Genomic DNA, 20,654 nt, shown 5'->3' on the forward strand with positions numbered 1-20,654 from the left:
GGACCAGGAAATAAGCCTGAAGGTTAACTTCAATAGTCTTTAGTTGATGGAATTCTTTACATGTTCTTCTTTTCCTCTTCACTTTTTTCTTTTACCTTTGTCATTAACTGGATTTTTTTTTCTTTTAATTTTTATTTATTTATTTATGATAGTCACACAGAGAGAGAGAGAGAGGCAGAGACAGGCAGAGGGAGAAGCAGGCCCCATGCACCGGGAGCCTGACATGGGATTCGATCCCGGGTCTCCAGGATCGCGCCCTGGGCCAAAGGCAGGCGCTAAACCGCTGTGCCACCCAGGGATCCCTGGATTTTTTTTTTAATTTTATTTATTTGACAAGCTGGGAGAGTGGCAGGCAGAGGCAGAGGGAAAGGGAGAAGCAGGCTCCCTGCTGAGCAGAGAGCCCTATGTGGGGCTTGATCCCAGGACTCTGGGATCATGACCTGAGCTGAAGGCAGATGCTTAACCAACTGAGCCACCCAGGCGCCCCTTAACTGGACTTTTATAGAAGAAATGGGCACTTCTTCTGTTTTTTCAATTTATTAATATATTTTAACTTGGCTTTTTTTAATACGTGTATGAATTTTTAGCAATATGCTACATGCACATGGTTAAAAACGCAAATAGAAAAAAAAAACGCAAATAGTAAAGAAGGATTAATAATGAGATGCAACAAGTGTCTGCTGTAAGCTCACACCATTCTAGTCCCGCACCATCCAGAATGTCTCTGTTTTTAGAAATCTATCTACATACTGGTATTTTTGTGTGTTTTTTTAACTTATCCATTTTAAACTCTGTTAACTTCCTGCATGAGAGATAAAGCTCCCACACACAGACTTTACCTATTCTATACCTTCTGCACAGCTCTCTTTCTGGACCTTTTCTTCATTTTTCTTCTGAGTTGAAGCCACTCTTCCTGGATCCAGATCTTCCTCTTATTTTACTGTATTATATCCTCAAGTAACTTCCTAGGAAAGCATGCAAGAGATACACTTGCTTAGTCCAAAAATGTCTTTATGGGGATACCTGAGTGGCTCAGTCGGTTAAGCATCTACCTTCAGCTCAGGTCATGATCCTGGGGTTCTGGGATCAAGCACCAGATCAGGCTCCCTGCTCAGCAGTAAGTCTGCTGCTTCTCCTCCCTCTGCTCCTCCCCCTGCACATGCTCTCTCTCTCAAATAAATAAATAAAATCTTAAAAATAAATAAATAAAATAAATAGGGCCACTTGGTTGGCTCAGTTGTTTAAGTGTCTGCCTTCGGCTCAGGTCATGATCCTAGGGTCCTTGGATAGGGTCCTGTACTGGGCTCGCTATTTAGTGGAGAGTCTACCTCTCCCTCTGCTCCCGCCCCATCCACTTGTGCTTTCTCTCTGCCTCTCTCAAATAAATAAAATCTCTAAAAAACACAAAAACAAAAATAATGTCTTTGTGTTCAAAACCTCACACCTAGGGATCCCTGGGTGGTGCAGCGGTTTAGCGCCTGCCTTTGGCCCAGGGCGCAATCCTGGAGACCTGGGATCGAATCCCATGTCGGGCTCCCGGTGCATGGAGCCTGCTTCTCCCTCTGCCTGTGTCTCTGCCTCTCTCTCTCTCTCTCTCTCTCTCTGTGACTATCATAAATAAAATTAAAAAAAAAAAAAAAAAAACCTCACACCTGATTACTAATTTGACTTAGTATAAAATTCAGAATTGGCAGTCATATCCTTTTAGAACAGTGCTGTCCAGGGCACCTGGGTGGCTCAGTTGGTTAAGCCTCCCAACTCTTGATCTTGGCTCAGGTCCTGATCTTGGGGTCTTAGGATCTAGTCTCACATTGGACTCCCCGCTGAGTGGGGAGTCATCAACTGGAAGATTCTCTCCCTCTGCCCCTCCCCCCACTTGCTCTCACTGTTTCTAAAATAAATAAACCTTTTTTTTTTTTTTTTTTTTTTTAATTCATGAAAGACACACAGAGAGATACAGGCAGAGGGAGAAGCAGAGGGGGATCCCTGGGTGGCTCAGCGGTTTAGCGCCTGCCTTCAGCCCAGGGCGTGATCCTGGAGTCCCAGGATCGAGTCCCGCATCGGGCTCTCTGCATGGAGCCTGCTTCTCCCTCTGCCAGTGTCTCTGCCTCTCTCTCTCTGTGTATCTCATGAATGAATAAATAAATAAATAAAGAGGGAGAAGCAGTCTCCATGCAGGCAGCCAGATGTGGGACTCGATCTCGGGACTCCAGGATCACGCCCTGGGCCGAAGGCAGACGCTAAACCACTGAGCCACCCAGGGATCCCCTAAAATAAATAAATCTTTAAAAAAAAAAAAAAAACAGAACCATACTGTCCAACAGAACTTTCTATGATGGTGGAGATGTTTTACATCTGCATCATCCAATATGGTAGCCACTAGCCGGCATAGCTCTCAAATGCTTGAAATGTGGCTAGTGTACCTGAGCTGAATTTTTAAAATTTTATTTCATTTCAATTAATTTAAATAGGTTCATGCGAGTGGTAGCTGCTGCATTAGACAACACAGCCTTAGCTTGTTGAAGGCACTGCTTTTTTTTCTCTTGTACCTGCTGTTACTGATGAAAGCCTGATGCTGAAATGAATTTATTCCTTTACAGCAAACCTGATTATTTTCCTTTGGAAGCATTCAGCCTCCTGATTCTTGATGTTCCAGAATTTCAATTTGTGTACCTTTGGGTCATTTTGTGTTGATGCGTTGTACACTACAAGGGCCCTTTCAATATGATGGCACCTGTCTTTCACTTATGGAAAACTGTTCTATTACTAATTGTTTTGACTTCATCATTCTCTCTATTCTCTTTTTTTGGAATTTCTTTTAGTTGTATTTGGACCTCTTTGGTAACTTGTATGTTTCTTTTTTTCCCCATGTGTCCTTTCCAACCATTTCTTTTGTCCTTTTTATTCTTTCTGAGAGATTTCTTCAGCTCTTCTGTTGAATTCTTTTTTAACAATTATTTTTACGGCCCTGTAGCTGTTTCTTGGCTTTTTCCCATCATATTTTATTCTGGTTTTATTGACAAAATATAGTTTGTTTTTGTTTTGACAAAATATAGTTTTGAGGATTCAGTCCTCCTTTGGTCCCTAAATTACCTCTTTCTTCTCAGGTCCTTTTATTCTTTTTTTTTTTTTTTTTTTTTTTTTTTAAATACTGCAGAACTTCTTTGATATATGATAATTATTGATTGCATATATTTGGAATGAGGCATTTAAGCTTTTATTTTTTTTATTTTTATTTTTTAAAAGATTTTATTTATTTATTCATAGAGACAGAGAGAGAGAGAGAGAGAGGCAGAGACACAGGCAGAGGAAGAAGCAGGCTCCATGCAGAGAGCCCAACGTGGGACTCAATCCAGGGTCTCCAGGATCACGCCCTGGGCTGCAGGCGGTGCTAAACCTCTGTGCCACCTGGGCTGCCCTTAAGTTTGTATTTAAATTCCAGTTAGTTAACATACAGTGTAGTATTACTTTCAGGTTTACAATTTAGTGAGCCAGGAAAAAAAAAAAAAAAAAAAAACAATTTGGTGAGCCAGTACTTCCTTATAATACCAGTGCTCCTTACAAGTACACTTCTTAATCCCCATCACTTATTTCACCCATTCTCCACTCACATCCCAGAATGAGGCATTTAAAAGATGATTGCGGAGGACGCCTGGGTGGCTCAGCCATTGAGCATCTGCCTTCTGCTCAAGGCATGGTGCCAGGTCCTGGGATCAAGTCCCACATTGGGCTCCCTGTGAGGAGCCTGCTTCTCCCTCTGCTTGTGTCTCTGCCTCTGTCTCTGTGCTTCTCATGAATGAATAAATAAAATCTGTATTAAAAAAAAAAAAGGGTAGGTTTAGTGTAGGGGGGGAACAGCAGAGCCATTGACCATTCCCTGAGAAACCAAAGCTCCATAAGAGTCCTGAGCCTGCCCTCTAGCCTTCTGCAGGGTAGAATCAGTTCCTTCTGTGCTGAGACCACTCCATATTTCTCCAGGCCAGAGCTTCTTGCTGCTTTAATTGTTCCTATTCCATTCATTTGCAGCCTACCACAAATTTGCAGAAATCTCTTTGCCAGTGGGCCCCCCCCACCTTTTATTTTTATTCCCTTCTGTTTTTGATTATGGTGAGATTAATTTTGTAATTCCTTTAGTATCATTTTGAAAGGGTTGAGGGAGGGAATGAAGATCATCTCATGTTCTATTGGGAACAAGAAATCATTTGTACAGCAAGAAGAATAAATCAACCCCACTTTAAAAAAAAAGAATGTGAATAAGTCTTTTTCTTTATCACAGGAAGTCTTACCTATATTCCTGAAAGCCAATAGAAACTGGAATTCTCCAGTTGCTAAGTCCATAATGGAGGAGCAAAGATCAGGACTAACGAGACTAATGGAAATCCAAGAGGATGATGTGGTCCTGCTAACTGCTGGAGAGCACAAGAAAGCAGTAAGAAAAACTACCTTTAAACATTTGTGCTGTTGATGCTGAATGATGCCTCTCTTCTCCTGTGTACATAGTACATACTTAAAATTGACTTTTAATTTCATAAAATGAAGCTGTTCTACATGAGTTTTGTGTTAATAAATACTTTTGAGCACTAAATAATGCATTGTATCAAAACTAGAGTTTTTTTTTTTTTCATCAGCTACTGGCCTCTATTGGCATTGCTCACACAGTGGTAATTGTGATAATTGGCATTGTTCACACAGATTAGATCTGGCTCTGATTAGGAAAGCTACTTAGGTAAAAGGCTATTTATTGGTATTCCTTGTAGGACTGTGAAAAAATATTTTCATTGTCAAGGTTTTGCAGATTAGGAAAATTTGGTAATCCCAAACTTTTGTAGATAATGCATTCCTAAAAATGTGGAGGGATAGATCAGAAGTCTACTGGACTGACAGACATCTCTGGCCCTACTTGGTCAAGGCAGGACCCTTCTTTCTCTGGAACAGCAGCTGTCAGGTGATGAATACCACCATACCCTGGCTAAATCACCACTCTGCAGATGTATGGAAGACTGAACTTAGCCATAGAGATCATTGTAAAATACATAGAAGTATGGAATATAAGTCAAACGTGAATATTGAAAATATAGGAAGGTCAAGTGCAATATAAATTCATTGTTGCACTGAAGTACAACATGATTTCTTTATAGCTATGGTGTCTAATTAGTGCTTTATCAAGTCCATTCTTCTAATAATGTGCTATTGTTTCATTGTTTCTTCCAAAGGAAAAGTTTCAGAGTTCCGTTTCAGTGCTAAATGTAACCTACTGTCAGAGCTGGCCGGCTGGCTTAGTTGGAAGAGCATGCAATCTTGATTTCAGGGTCATGAGCTCAAGCCCCATATTGGGTATAGAGATTACATTAAATAAATAAAATTTTTAAAGATATCTTTTAAATAAGTAAATGTAACTCCCTGTCTTTCCCCTGCAATACTGAAATAAAGAAAGCTATTTAATTACAAATTTATTTTGATACCATAGTCATGTTTTTAATGAACTCATTTATCAACATTAGTTTCTAATACCACATGAACAGTGCTGATAAACTTGCTGCGGAATGCACCAGTTCATTACTTATAAAAGAGCTTGGGATTTTGTATTATATGAATATCCTGCTGCAAACTCATTTGGTCATTCCACTTTCCCCTAGTATGAGGTTGAAACTGCTGGTGGTGTTCTCTGAGGAAGATACCGTTCAAATTCCTACTAGGATTCCTTGAAAGAACTGGAAACCAGACTTACAACGAATAGCATTAGCATTCTGAATATGTCACAGTTCAAGTATCCTGTGTGGATATTTTATGTAAGCTAGAGGAAGCCATCAAATGATATTCAGTACATGTCTCCAGGCCTGGTTTCCATTCTGACAGCCCCTTCTCATGGAAGATCTGCATATTGTAGTACTTAGCACTTAGTAAGCTAATTGTTTGCTCAGCATGGTTCTGAGTATTTTGTGTAGATTAATTCATTTAATACTCATGCCAGTGGTATTGAGAGAAGGACTGATACAGTTACTATTCTAAGATAAAACTGAAGCACTAAGATTAGAATTTGCTCACACAACAGTGAGGCAGTGGCGGAACCACGTTTCTAACCTATGAAGTCTGGCTTCAGAAGTCACCTGGGTGGCACAGTAGTTGAGCATTTGCCTTTGGCTCAGGTTGTAATCTCAGGGTTCTGGGATTGAGTCCCACATCGGGCTCCCTACAGGGAGCCTGCTTCTCCCTCTGCCTGTGTCTCTCTCTATGTATCTCACGAATAAATAAAGTCTTTAAAAAAAAGTCACTCTTAAACAAACCTCTCATCTGTACTGTCCCTCTAATAATAGCCAACATTTATTGGATATCAGCTATGTGCCAGGCACTCATTAGAGCCTCAAAATACCCCACAGAAGAAGTCAGGAAAACAATCCCATCAGAGCTGCCATAATGGCACCGCACATGTCCTATCTCACTAGATCTTCACAACAGCCTTTTGGAGTAGATCTGCTTATCTAAACTATCCTGTAGAAAAGGGTGCAGAGAAGCAAGTCAGTAGCCAAACTGGAGATACAGCCAGGTCAGGCAAGCTCAGGTACCTCTGCCCAGTCACTGTTACCAAATCGTCACCTGGTCTACCCAGTGTGATGGTCATTGTCAACCATGTTTCAATCCCATCATCCTCCGATCTTTGTCCCCCAAGAGGCCCAGAGTATCTCATCTATTAATTGTCTAATCCCTTCTCAGAGGACAGCCCAGCTGGAGAGTCCAGCTTGTGTCATAACGGTTAAATCAATGTTTGCATCTTCTGTTGGCAGTGCTCTGTGCTGGGAAAATTAAGACTGGAATGTGCTGACCTTCTAGAAGCAAGAGGATTGGTGCTTCGTGACCCAGCTCTCTTCTCTTTCCTTTGGGTTGTGGATTTCCCACTCTTCCTTCCCAAGGAGGAAAATCCTGAAAAGCTGGAGTCAGCCCACCACCCATTTACTGCTCCTCACCCCAGTGATGTCCAGCTCCTATACTCCGAACCTGAGAAGGTACCATGTCTGTACTTCCAAATAAAAAGGAAATGTGGCAACAAAGCCAGAGGCATTCAGATTTCACAGTCTGACCCAGTTCTGGAAGCCTCAGAAGAGATGGTCAGCTTTGAGCCCATAGTTAATACATAGTCTCTGAGTAGCTGCAGTGACTTCAACTTGTAGAACAGAAACTTAGAAATTTTCTCTAATGTAAAGGCTCTGTGAATCTTCTAGGTCCGTAGCCAACACTATGACTTGGTTTTAAATGGCAATGAGATAGGAGGTGGTTCTATCCGAATTCATGATGCGGAGCTCCAGCGTTACATTCTGGCAGAGTTACTAAAGGTAACATCATCTTCTAACCTGTTTGGTTTTTTAACCAAAGTATCTGTTGTTTTAGCTGGCATTGGTGGTATAATAATGAGCATAGCTGCCTTCCAGAATGTTTGTGGGGTTTTTTTCAGTTTGTTATGAATGAAGGATTGACTAGATACAGAGTAGTGTTGGCTTGTCTCTCTACCTTTAGTGTAAGACTGAAAAGTAAATGACCGTAATAGCCGTTTATTAGTGCTATTTGTGCCAGGCACTAAGTTCTTTATACGCACTGACACATTTAATCCTCACAATTACTTTTTGAGATAAATACCCTTATTCTGCCCATTTCAAAGATGAGTGACCGAGGCAGATTAATTAATTTGCCCAGAGTCACACAGCACAGAAGTAAACTGAGCCACTATTTGAATCCAGGTCAGTGGCTCTCCAGCCCGAGCTTCTAACTTCTTAACCACCACCCTGCACAAAAATGATGCAGTCAGAAATGCATGGAAATGATGATGCTAGAGAAAGGGCCAGATTTAAAAGAATTTTGTATCATTTAATAGGGGCAGGGAGGTATTTTAATGATAGTGGGATAATCGGAATTTTAAAAAGAAGAGTCTCTACAGATACATGCTTTAAGAATCTGCAGTTTCTTGATGATTCCAAAGAAGGTCAGGATAGATTTCAGGAAAGAAAACATCCAAGAAAATCTGATCCTGAGAGATCATTTTGCCATATTAACTAACAGGTGGGAGGTAGGGTGAAAGAACTTTATTTGAGAACAGGATTGGAAAAATCAAACCCCAAACTCCCTGTCAGCTTTAAGGACATTGCGACCTCCCTTAACTTCTCTCCTCCCAACTTGAGGCATCCAGTCTTCAGTTTCCAGCCGATTTTCTTCCTTTCTTTAATTGTTAAGCTCATTTAAGAGTCAGTGAAAATTCATTGCTTCTGCTTCTTCCCTACCACTGGTGGTTCTCAGCCCTGCTGCACATTAGAACAGAATCAAGTGGAAAGTGTTAAAAACAAAAAACCACCCCACTACTCCAGATCAATTAAATAAAAGGCTCTAAGTGTGAGGCCTTAGCATTTGTTCCTTAAAAGCTCCCCACTTGTTTCAGATCTGTAGCCTGGTGAGAGAACCATTGTCAGGTACATTTTCAGCATATCCACACATATTGCCCCACATAAGTTAACTTGCACAGCCACCAAAGAACAAGCCTGTTCTTGGCTCCCAAGATGTCCTACCTTCCTCTTCCCTGCTTAATAATGTTCTCTTCCCTTGACAGGGAAGAGATAGTGATAGGACAGTTTCCTACCTCTCTGAGCCCACATCTCCATGTCCTTGATTGGTGTTACTCTGTTGGCATTATCAGTATAATCCTGGCTACATTTACTGAGTGCCAGGCATTTCTCTGCATGTTTTAATATCTGGGACTTGCCCTATTCTCTTGCTAAACTATAAACCTCCTAAGATATTTTTAATTCATCTGTTTTTTTTCCCTTTAGCACCGAAGCTTACCAAGGACCCTCAGTGTATATTCAAATTGAATTATGTTTTGAATTTCAGGAAGATGTGAAATTGCTTTCCCATCTGCTCCAGGCTTTAGAATTTGGGGCACCCCCTCACGGAGGAATTGCCTTAGGTAAACAACTCTCCTTTTCCAAGCTAAATTTCATTCCATAGTCCTGTGTCTCCAATTTGGGCTCAGTTTACAAGCAAGGGCAGAGAAGGAGAGGAGAGGGTAAAAAGGATAGGGTTCAAGGAACCCAAGAATTCTAGAAGAATTTAAGTTTATATTTTCATTTTGTTATTTCGTTGATACAGGTTTAAAATGCATTTTACTGGTTAAAGGTAAAACTTGACTGATAATTTGCGTTTGAAAGATTTCTTAATAGAATAAAACTTCAGTCTTAAGTCAGTATTGCTCAGATCCCTGGGGGCTCATAGATGCATTCATAGGAGTCTGGAAAGCACAGCTCCCAAGTATTCAGCTTGTGTGAAAGTAGGAATATGCCAGTGCCCTTCTGCTGTGGTTGCTCACCTTGCTTTTTTTTTTTTTTTTAATCAAACATGGAAGAGTGTGAGAAATTTTCAGAAGCTCACCTAGATTGTAGGTCCTCACTAGCAAGGGCTTTTTTTTTTTTTAAACAATTTTACTTATTTATTCATGAGAGACAGGGAGGCAGAGACATAAGGAGAAGCAGGCTCCCTCCTGGGAGCCTGATGCAGGACTTGATCCCAGGACCCCAGGATCACAACCTGAACCACCAAAGGCAGACGCTCAGCCACTGAGCCACCTAGGTGCCCCACCAGCCTGGGCTTCCATCTGTGTTCTTGGAGTACCCTGCACAGCACTTGATTTTTGTCAACCTTTAGAAAACCCTTGCTAAGGACTTATTAATTGCTGTGACTTAATTTGAGCCTATAAATATCCTGAGCATTTTTCTAGAATAAGATAGAAAAGAACCTTTCAGACAGACAGAAGTTCCCTTGAAAAGGCAGGAAACCCTGCTTTGCTACAGCTTGTTAAAGACTTCTATTTAAAAGTTCTTTACAACCTTTGTGGAAAAGTTCTCACACCAGCCTTAGATTACATTCTCATCTGTTACCTTTGTATTTTACTTCCAGGGTTAGACAGACTGATCTGCCTTGTCACTGGAGCACCAAGCATCAGAGATGTCATAGCCTTCCCTAAGTCCTTCAGGGGGCATGACCTCATGAGCAATGCCCCAGATTCTCTCCCTCCTGAGGAACTAAAGCCCTATCATATCCAAGTCTCCTGGCCAGCAGACTCAGAAGCAAAAAAGAGCTCATTGAATCAGCCATACTGTCCAGAAAGTTGAGCTTTTGGGTATCGTCTGCATTGCTTCCTGAGGCTAAAAACAGACGCGGACTTCTGCCAGGGGTCTGATAAGCAGGTCATTAGGTGGGAGGAATCCAGACCATGTTCTCACCACAATTAAGAAACAGAAGGTATCCGATTTTGACTTGATAACATGCATTATTAGGATTTTTGGGGACTTTTTTTTCCGTTTCTGTTATTTGGAGAGGTGTGAAAATGATCCTTTGTCTGAATAATATACTAGCTTAGTGTTTTCTCATCATGTTTTTCGTGCTTGGATAGTAGATTGTTCACTTAAGACAGAAGTAATCAGACCATGTGAAATGTGGGGAAATGCTTGCCCTTTAGACTAGTCAGTTGTTGGAGGGGTCAATTCAACCACCCTCATCAAGAGAGTCTACAAATTAAGCTAGATAGTGACCTTTCAACTATTAGCATAATATAGTAAGAAACATCATGATATAATGCAAAAAAAAAATTACTGAAATGAAGTCACAGAATCTTAGCGTTTCACCTTGAGGAAGTTACATAAGCCTCCTTTCCTGCTTATATGAAACGGAAACACTACTTGCTCTGGCTACCTCACGGGGCTCTCCTTGCCAGAGCTAGAGAAAATGATGTATATGAAAGGAAATGTAAGTGAAAAAGCTTTGAAAAACTATAAAGCATTGTACAAATGTAAGATAATGGTATCATTTATCTGTAAACAGATACAAGTATATCTATGTATCTTATAGCCTAAGATTAAATAAAACTGATATCTAATAGTATAGGAAAAACAGTAATTTTATTAATTAGCTTTCTATTTGTTTCTTTTTTTTTTTAATATTTTATTTATTTATTCATGACAGACACAGAGAGAGAGAGAGAGAGAGAGGCAGAGACACAGGCAGAGGGAGAAGCAGGCTCCATGCAGGGAGCCCGATGTGGGACTCGATCCCGGGTCTCCAGGATCATACCCCGGGCTGAAGGCGGCGCCAAACCACTGGGCCATTGGGGCTGCCCTCTATCTTTAAAAATAATTATTGGGGTGCCTGGTTGGGTCAGTGGATAGAACATGCAGCTCTTGATCTTAGGGGTGTAAGTTCCAGCCCCACATTGTATGTGAAGATTACTTAAAAATAAAGTCTTTAAAAAATAATAAAACAATAATAATCCCTAAATAGCATTTCTCCTCAATCATAAGTAATTGAAAATACTGATCTTGGGCCAACCTCAAATATATAGAAGTGAACACCGACTATTGTAATTTTCTTACACATTCTATGACATAAATAAAATTTATACTTAATCATTATGAAATGAGAACTAGGCCTTAATTAATGAAAGTGTTCTTTTCTCCTTTATCTTCACTTTTGCCTTGACATTCTTTTGAAGTATAATTTCTAAGTACCAAGTATCAGTCTATATCCTTGCCTAGTTTTCTTAGTGTTCTAAGCAAAACAATCCTTTAGTTGTTTCTATTTGAAAATAAAATCAGCTTTCCTTCCGGTTTTAATCCGGTTTTAATCTCTTGCTCAGTAGACCAAGAAGAGTGTGAATGTTTCTCACTGCTGCAGAAAAGTGGTTCACCGTTAGGTGGAGATATTTTCTAAGTCCTTTTTTTTTTTAATTTGTTTTTATTGAAGCTCGATTTCCCAACATACAGTATATCACCCAGTGCGTCATCACGTCAGGTGCCTTCCTCAGTGCCCGTCACCCAGTCACCCCATCCCCCCGCCTGCCTCCCCTTCTACTACCCCTTGTTTCCCAGAATTAGGAGTCTCTCATGTTTTGTCACCCTCTCTAATTTTTCCCACTCATTTTTTCTCCTTTCCCCTATAATCCCTTTCACTAATTTTTATATTCCCCTGTGCAAGTGAAGCCATGGTATTATGCTGAGTGAAGTAAGTCAACCGGAGAAGGACAATCATAAAAAGTAAGTCCTTGAACCTAATCTTCCCATCTGTGAGTGTACTCTGGAGCGAGAAAATTCTTGCTGGCAGGGCCTTCCTGGTGAGAAAGGGTATCCAAGTCTGTCTACCCTTTCTCGGTGGAGAGAATTTGTAGAGATACCATTTAACAGTTGGGGAAGTGGAGTTTACTTCCATATATCCCCTGTGGGATAAGTGTAATTCACTGTTGATTGTGGGAAGCCTGATTCTGACTAAAATGTTGTCTTTCTATCCTGGAAATGAGAGTTCCAGAAGACACTTAAAATCCAGAGAATATATTCTAGGCTATAAATACCAAAGGCTACCAGTCCTCAGAAGTCAAACAGTCCTATGTTTCAAAGACCTGGTCATTTTGGGCATCACTTGGCTTTTCTCCAGTCTTGCCTCTCTGGGGAAAAAAACAAAATGCTTATTCTGAAATCCAAGGAAAAGTCACTATTTTAATCTTTATGAGTGGGGGTGAAATTTTAAATTGTCTTTTCTCAAAAATTAAGGAACTACTTAATGAAGTTGAAAATAAAACAGCCAAGACTTTGAAAGGCACAGTGTGATCATACACCAGACGCTGAGTTTATTTCAAATCCTATTTCCCCACTTTCCTAAGAAAGTTCCTAAGAAACTTAGATTTATCCTGTGTTTCAGGTTTCAAAAACATGGTAAGCCAGTGCCAGCTACAACGTCAATAGTTATTTTTATTAGCTTCAAGAGAGCTTTGTCTTATGAACAATATTTCCTTTTTGGGAACAGATTGTCAGATGATGAGTACGATGGGATCACTTTATGCTCTTGGGCTTTCCCTGCATAAAATGATGCATCTATCCAACTACTCCAGTATTCCCTTCTCCAAAGAACCAGAACTCTGTAGCACTGATCACATTCCTTGCTACTGGTTTTTTAAGCATAACCCATCCTAAAAATACTGCCTTAAGGATACTTTTTTTTCCCTTATTTTGAGGAAGGTGAGTTACTTTGTAACATGAGAAATAACCAAGTACATTGTAAGAATATCAGAGGAGACAGCTGTGTAAAGAGTTACACATGTAAGTCCTGCAATAGTGCACATTTGAGTCAGTCTTCTCTATTTAAGACAATGTACTTGGTAGAAAGAGCTTGTGTGAGTTGGACAAACCTGAGTTGTTGTTTTCATTGAAATATATGAAGAAAACCTGGCCTCACATAAGTGTGAAGTTGGAAAAGGGAGAAGTATTTCAATAGCCTTCCTGATGGTTACGGGTATTCTTCTTTGATACTATACAAAAGCTTGACAGGTTCCTTAAAGGTTAGTGGCAATGTGGAATCTGAAATCCTATTGATAAACTTTTCTAAAGACCATTGGGTTGACCTTGTATTTTGAATACAACTTTTATGCATGCTTTTGTAACACCACACATTGATCATTTGGAAAATATTGGTACACTGAGTTATACGTGTCTTCCAAATGTTGACATATTTCAGCACACAATATCTAAAAAGTGACATTAATATCACCACTGATCTCATCACAAATCTTTAAGTATGAAGAAGCCGTAAGGGCATGGTGACCGGTACAAGCTTTCCAAAATTCTGTTTTTCATTTGAAAGCTTGAATTTCCCCATTGCCAACAAAGAAAGACCGTCAGTTATTTTCCAAACTTACTCATTTTTTCTTTTTTTTTCTATTTTAAGATGTAGTTATTTAGTAAGAGAGAGAGAATCCCAAGCAGTTTCCAGGCTGAGCAGGGAGCCTGCTGTGGGGCCTGATCTCACAATCCCGAGATCATGACCTGAGCCGAAACCAATTAGACACTTAACCAACTATACCACCCAGGTGCCCCCAAACTTATCGTTTGTTTGTTTTGATTTTTTTTTATTACTTAATAAAGCTTCATCTTTTTATTTAGCTTTCTGACTCTGTGCTTGTGCCTTCAACACTTTCACAATGATTTTCTGCTCCTCAAAAAGGAAAGCATGTTTGATCCTGTCACAAACACAGCACACATAGAACCACTATAGGCCCTGCTGACGTGTTTTTTCATTTTAGACAATCTCATAAGGACTTTAGGTCTCATGGCATAAACTCCTCGAAGTCGGCCTGGACACATCCACATGCAGACTATGGTGCTTTCCCAACCGTCTTGGTATAAAGGTAAATGATTCTATTATCAGGGGTCCGGGACAGCGTAGTTTTGCTAGAGGCTGTATTGTAGGACAGCCTATGACGGTATGTCAAACGCTGAACTATTCTGAACGCCTACAGATGCTGTCCCTGGAAGAGCCTTATTCGTTTTTTTAGAAAATATCTGCCAAATACCCAAATATGAATAATCTCAACTTGTTAGCCTTGTTTTAAGCAAAAATGATTATTGTATGGAAAAAAGCACATAGTTCAGCTTGTTGGAGCACCTGACTGGCTCAGTCAGTGGAGTGTGTGACTCTTGATCTCAGGGTTGTAGGGTCAAGCCCCACACTGGGTGTAAATTTTTTATTTAAAAAATAAAAGATTCAGATGTCTTTAAAAAAAACACTGCACGTTATTTTTCTAGAAAAAAAAATCATACTTTGTTATACGATGGAATGCTTCTCATGTATGTCCTCTTCTGTCAAAATATTTAAATGACGTGTATTCAAAGTCAGGATTCAATAAGTAAAATTCCAAAATGATGAGCAATATATCAAAATTTGTAATCTTGGGATCCCTGGGTGGCGCAGCGGTTTGGCGCCTGCCTTTGGCCCAGGGCGCGATCCTGGAGACCTGGGATCGAATCCCACATCGGGCTCCTGGTGCATGGAGCCTGCTTCTCCCTCTGCCTGTGTCTCTACGCCTCTCTCTCTCTCTCTGTGACTATCATAAATAAATAAAAATTAAAAAAAAAAAAATTTGTAATCTTTATGCTTCTCAAAAAGTTTTCTTTTTTTTTTTTAAATATATTTTTTTTAATTTTTATTTATTTGTGATAGAGAGAGAGAATGAGGCAGAGACACAGGCAGGGGGAGAAGCAGGCCCCATGCACCGGGAGCCCGACGTGGGATTCGATCCCAGGTCTCCAGGATCGCACCCTGGGCCAAAGGCAGGCGCCAAACCGCTGCGCCACCCAGGGATCCCTCAAAAAGTTTTCTGATTCAGATAATGGCACTTTTATATAAGAGGGAACAAGAAAGCATATACAAAGAATACATAGAAGTTTTATATATAAAAAAGTATATAAAAAATTAGAAAACTAGATTTTGGGGGCAGTTTTTAGAATACTATTTCAGGCAGTGGAAGTTTATAAATGAATATTTTGGCACACAACTACTATTCATATAACATCACTGAATATTTAAACAATAGTAGCTTAGGACTTCACTTTAGCAATATGGTAGAGTAACTATCCTAGAAATTCTTGTACAGAACACCTAAAATTCCTACATAAAATATTTCTTTGAATCTTTTTATTTTTTTTTTAATTTTATTTAGAGAGAGAAAGAACAATTAGAGGGAGAGGCAGAGGGAGAGAGAAGAATCTCAAGCAGGTGCTGTGCTGAGCACGGAGCCTGACGTGGGATCTCATGACCCTGAGATCATAGCCTGAGCTGACATCAAAAGTCAGTCATGTAATCAACTGAACTATCCAGGCACCCCTCTTTGAATCTTTTGAAATGTATAAATAAACTAGTAAGAAAGTAAGGGAACTCCTTAGAGACCAGAAATGTCTGGACACTGATGTAATTAGGTGCTGAAGTTGTCAGTGTCCTGGGGTAATGCTGATCTGGTGTGACCTAGGGGTTTGGTTTTGATGGATCATGAGAAGAAATAGGCAAACAAAGCCTACTGCCTCCTGTGTAAGTCGAGAACTTAGATAAGAGATCCCCATGTAAAACAAGTTCCTGAAAGGATACCCCCTCAGTAGAGGGTGATGATGAAGAAATTTTTCTGTTTGCTTTGGCTCTGGGTAATAGCTCAGGGAAAGAGGGGGGGATGGTGGGGGAGGGGTGTTGGTGGGGAATCTGCTCTGAGCATTAACAGCCACAAGCTGACACTTAACAGAGGTTTGAACAATTTCCAAGCTAAGCTTCATAGTGTTCCTAGGTTGATAAAAGCAAATGCAAAAGAAAACCACTTAAGCCCAGTTCTCAAAGAATTTCTGAAGATAAAGTTCCAAGGAACATAATCTCCCAATTCTTTTTATCACAAAACACTCAAGGAAACAAGCTGCTATTAAGACATGATCTGTAGACACACAAACAGAATCAGATTTGCAAATATTTAATGTATTGGTACTATCGGAGCCTGACAACAAACCATATATGATATTTATAGAAATAGAGAATTAAATTTGTGAGTAGGGTATAAGAAATGATAAAAATAGGCAAATTTAGAGGGGAATAAAGAGCATTACATATAGGGACACCTGGGTAGCTCAGACAGTTAAGCGTCTGCCTTCTCAGGTCATGATCCTGGAGTCTTAGAATCAACTCCAGAGTCTGGCTTCCTGCTCAGTGTGGAGTCTGCTTCTCCCTCCCCTTCTGCCTCTACCTCTCACTCATGCTGTCTCACTCTGTCTCTCTCACTTGCTCTCTTTCAAGTACATAAATATTTTTTTAAAAATAGATATAATTATTAACATTCAATAGATGAATTAAAAAGACAGCTGACAGGGATCCCTGGGTGGCTCAGCGGTTTAGCGCCTGCCTTTGGCCCAGGGCGCGATCCTGGAGTCCTGGGATTGAGTCCCACATCGGGCTCCCTGCATGGAGCCTGCTTCTCCCTCCTCCTGTGTCTCTGCCCCTCTCTCTCTCTATCATAAACAAATCTTTAAAAAAAATAAAAAAATTTAAAAAAAAAAACCGACAAAAGAATTAATGAGCCAAAAGATAAACCTGAAGAAATTATTCAAAAAGCGCAGAAAATTATGGAAAATACAAAAGGGAGTTAGAAAAAATTAAAGGATAGAGTAAAAAGGACTAAGTATGTCTAATCAGAATGCCAAAATGAAAAATAGAAGAAATTGGAGACAGGAATTATTTGAAAAAATGATGACTGAGAATTTAATAATTGAAAGAAATTGAGGAAAGCAAACAAATCTCAAGTACTATAAAGCAGTTTAAAATTTATACCTTGGGATCCCTGGGTGGTGCAGCGGTTTAGCGCCTGCCTTTGGCCCAGGGCGCGATCCTGGAGACCCGGGATCGAATCCCACATCAGGCTCCCGGTGCGTGGAGCCTGCTTCTCCCTCTGCCTGTGTCTCTGCCTCTCTCTCTCTCTCTCTCTCTCTCTCTCTCTCTATCATAAATAAATAAAAATTAAAAAAATATGTTTAAAACATGCTTTTCCTTCAAAATAAAATAAAATAAAATAAAATAAAATTTATACCTTGATTACAGAACTCCAAAACCAAAGATATAATCATAAAAGCAACCAGAGAGCGACAGGTACTGTACAAGTATTCTATCTTCAAAGTGCTCAAACAGCTGTCTACCTAGAATTATATAGCCTGCAAATGTTTAGGTAACTTCAGACAAACAACTGAGAAAGTTTACCACTAATGTATCTGTTCTAAGGGAATTTCTTTTTTTTTAAGATTTTACTTATTTGACAGAGAACACAAGCAGGGGCAGAAGTAGGAAGAGGAAGAAGCAGACTCCCAGCTGAGCAGGGAGTTGATGTAAGGCTTAATCCCAGGAACCTGGAATCATGACCTGAGCAGCTGCTCAACCCGCTGGGCCACCCAGGTGCCCCTCTAAGGGAATTTCTAAAGGCACTTTAGGAAGAAGCAAAAATAATCCACAAGTAGGGCTGCCTGATTTTGCAAATTAAAATACAGGAAGCCCAGTCAAAATGGATTTTCAGAAGCAACAATTTCTTAGCATAAGAATGTCTCAAATGTTGCAAATATTGTGTGGAAGAAGCAGGCTCCATGCAGAAAGCCCAATGTAGGACTCGACCCTGGGACCCCGGGATCACACCCTGAGCCAAAGGCAGATGTTCAACCACTGAGCCACCTAGGCGCCCCTACTTTAGACTTTAAATGTTTACATTAAAATGCCTGAGGTAGGGGGATCCCTGGGTGGCTCAGCGGTTTCATGCCTGCCTTTGGCCCAGGGCGCGGTCCTGGAGTCCCGGGATCGAGTCCCGCGTCAGGCTCCCAGCATGGAGCCTGCTTCTCCCTCTGCCTGTGTCTCTGCCTCTCTCTCTCTCTCTCTCCATGTCTATCATAAATAAATAAAAATAAATCTTTAAAAAAAAATAAAAATAAAAATAAAATGCCTGAGGTAAGGGGTGCCTGGGTGGCTCAGCAGTGAAGTGTCTGCCTTCAGCTCAGGGTGTGATCCTGGAGTCCCGGGCTCGAGTCCCACATCTGGCTCCCTGCATGGAGCCTGCTCCTCCTTCTGCCCGTGTCTCTGCCTCTCTCACTCTCTGTCTCTCATGAATAAAGAAATAAAATCTTTAAAAATAAATAAAATGCCTGAGATAACCACTAAAAGAATAGAACTAGAGTATTTAACTTCCAAAGAAAAGAATGAAAAGGAAAAAAAGAAGAAACAATTTGAAATATAAAAATAAGGCATGCATGAAAAAAAAAGGAAATAAAAGAAATAGAAGGAAGGTGGAAGGAAGAAAGGAAAAGAGAAGGCAAAAAAACCCAGAAAAAGTGAGGCACCATATTTGTGAATTTAAAGGTGCAATATAGCTATCAGCTCTTCCTAAAGTGTTAATAGATTAAATTCAATTCCAATCATCAAAGGAGGAAAAATACATTCTTTATTGTTCAATTAATATAAAACTCTAGAAACAAGCTAATCTATAGAAATAGAGTTGATCAGCTGTCACCTGGGGATGGGGAGATGGGAAGGCATAAGGAATTACAGGGGGGCCTGAGGAAGCCTTTGGTTGTATGCAATATCATGAATGAATGAATGAATGAATGAATGAATGAATGAATGAATGAATAAATAAATAAATAAATAAATAGTGCCAGTCTTTCCCACCATGCTACCTGGTACCTATACTCTAAAAATGGATAAGGCCATATTGTGTTAGCGCCACAGTTACATGAGTCTGGAAGTAATATAATAATTTTAAAGCCTTTGTTCTGCCTTACACAGTGGCACAGTCCTTTCCTCAGGTGTTTTATATGAAAGTGCCTAGTAGAGTCCCTGCCATATGTCCCTGGATGTTGTTAAGTGCCACACAAAGGTAGCTTTAATATCATGTGACATTTCTTTTCCCAGACATTTCAAGGTCATCCTGGAAACATGTAATAGTTCCTTAGATTTATGGTCAGAACAAGAAAGTGAATCTGGAGAAACTTGTTTGTCTCAAATGTCTGTCAGCCAGCCCTACCTTCCAAGTATAGCCAGCATCTGATACTTTTTTGTACCTCCAGGCCAGCACCCTGGTTTGGGTGACCATCTTCCACGGCAAAAGCTTGTAACAATCTTGCTTGTTAGATTGTTAGACCCCCTCAACCATCTGTCTGTAGGGCCAGATCACTCCTCTGCTCAAAACCTTCCAGTGGTTTCCCATCCTAGAGAAAAGCTGGAGTCCTTACAGTGGCCTCCAAAGCCCTCCATAACCTGCCACTTGCTACCTGCTGACCATCTCCCCTGAGCTCCCTCTGCCCCATCCACACTGATGTCCTTGCTTTTTCTGGTGTTCACCAGGCATGAGCCCACGTCCAGGCCTTTGTCCTAGCTGTCACCTAGCAGTTTTCCTCCAGATAATTGTTCACTCCCTAATACCCGCATGCCTTTACTCATGTACTGCCTTTTTGGTGAAGATTTCCCTGACGACCATATTCAACCTTATTCAGATGAGCTCCTGCCACCCACCAGCATGTTCTGCCCTCCTTTCCCTGCTTTATTTTTACTCTGTGGTGTTAATCACATTATCTGGCATGCTGGATTTTATTTGCCCAATAGAATGTAAGCTCCATGAGGGATTTTATTTTATTTTTTTCATGCTGGATTTTATTTGCCCAATAGAATGTCAGCTCCATGAGGGATTTTATTTTTGTGGGGTTTTTTTGTTTCGTTTTTGTTTTTGTTTTGTTTTTGCAGTATCTATTCCCAGCACTACTTGGTATAATAGATGTTCAATAAACATCTTTTGAGTGAATTAAGTGAATGAATGATCATTACAGGCCAAGCTCTGGGGGAATTGGGAGGGGGGCATCATGATGATGAATAGATTGTAGTTCCTATCTTGACTTGATGGAATTTTTTGCCTGGTAGAGACCAGACACACAAACAGATCATATTGACATGGCGTGGTGGGGTTAGATGAAGCCATGCACAGAAGAGATCCTGAGACAGACCTCACCAACAGGGAAGGCCTCCTTAAAGCAGATACTCTACTCTCTCAAATGCTGGCAGCTTGCTGCTGATGGTAGTGTAAGTCTTAGCAAGTATTGACCTTTTTACTTCTTTACATTTTAATTTTTTTGTGTTCAAAAAAAAAAAAAAATTAGTGGCAGCCCTGGGTGGTTCAATCTGTTAAGCAGCTGCCTTCGGTTCAGGTCATGATCTCAGGGTCCTGGGATCGAGCCCCGCATTGGGCTCCCTGCTCAGTAGGGAGTCTGCTTCTCCCTCTCCCTCTGTGCTCCTTCCCAATC

The 20,654-nt window shown here is 40.4% G+C and overlaps 1 protein-coding gene and 1 pseudogene across 7 annotated transcripts in view; one reads left to right on the plus strand and one right to left on the minus strand.

Annotated features, from left to right (window-relative positions):
• The window catches only part of DARS2 (aspartyl-tRNA synthetase 2, mitochondrial), a 28,779-nt gene extending 17,324 nt beyond the window's left edge, over positions 1 to 11,455 (plus strand). For 6 of the 7 annotated variants that reach the window (XM_072830672.1, XM_072830671.1, XM_072830669.1 and 3 more), the window contains 5 exons: positions 4,277 to 4,429; positions 6,783 to 7,001; positions 7,218 to 7,328; positions 8,872 to 8,947; positions 9,934 to 11,455. In XM_072830672.1, the coding sequence (XP_072686773.1) occupies positions 4,277 to 4,429; positions 6,783 to 7,001; positions 7,218 to 7,328; positions 8,872 to 8,947; positions 9,934 to 10,148 (774 nt within the window). In that variant the 3' untranslated portion in view covers positions 10,149 to 11,455. Of the gene's footprint in view, positions 1 to 4,276; positions 4,430 to 6,782; positions 7,002 to 7,217; positions 7,329 to 8,810; positions 8,949 to 9,933 lie in introns of those variants that run through there. The other variant, XM_072830674.1, reaches the window with a different exon arrangement.
• Positions 11,456 to 13,953: 2,498 nt separating this feature from the next.
• LOC140636063 (large ribosomal subunit protein eL34-like) lies at positions 13,954 to 19,453 on the minus strand (annotated as a pseudogene).
• Between the last annotated feature and the right edge of the window lie 1,201 nt (positions 19,454 to 20,654).

The sequence above is a fragment of the Canis lupus genome, chromosome 6 (genome assembly GCF_048164855.1).
Source record: "Canis lupus baileyi chromosome 6, mCanLup2.hap1, whole genome shotgun sequence".
In the NCBI taxonomy this organism is placed as follows: Eukaryota; Metazoa; Chordata; class Mammalia; order Carnivora; family Canidae; genus Canis; species Canis lupus.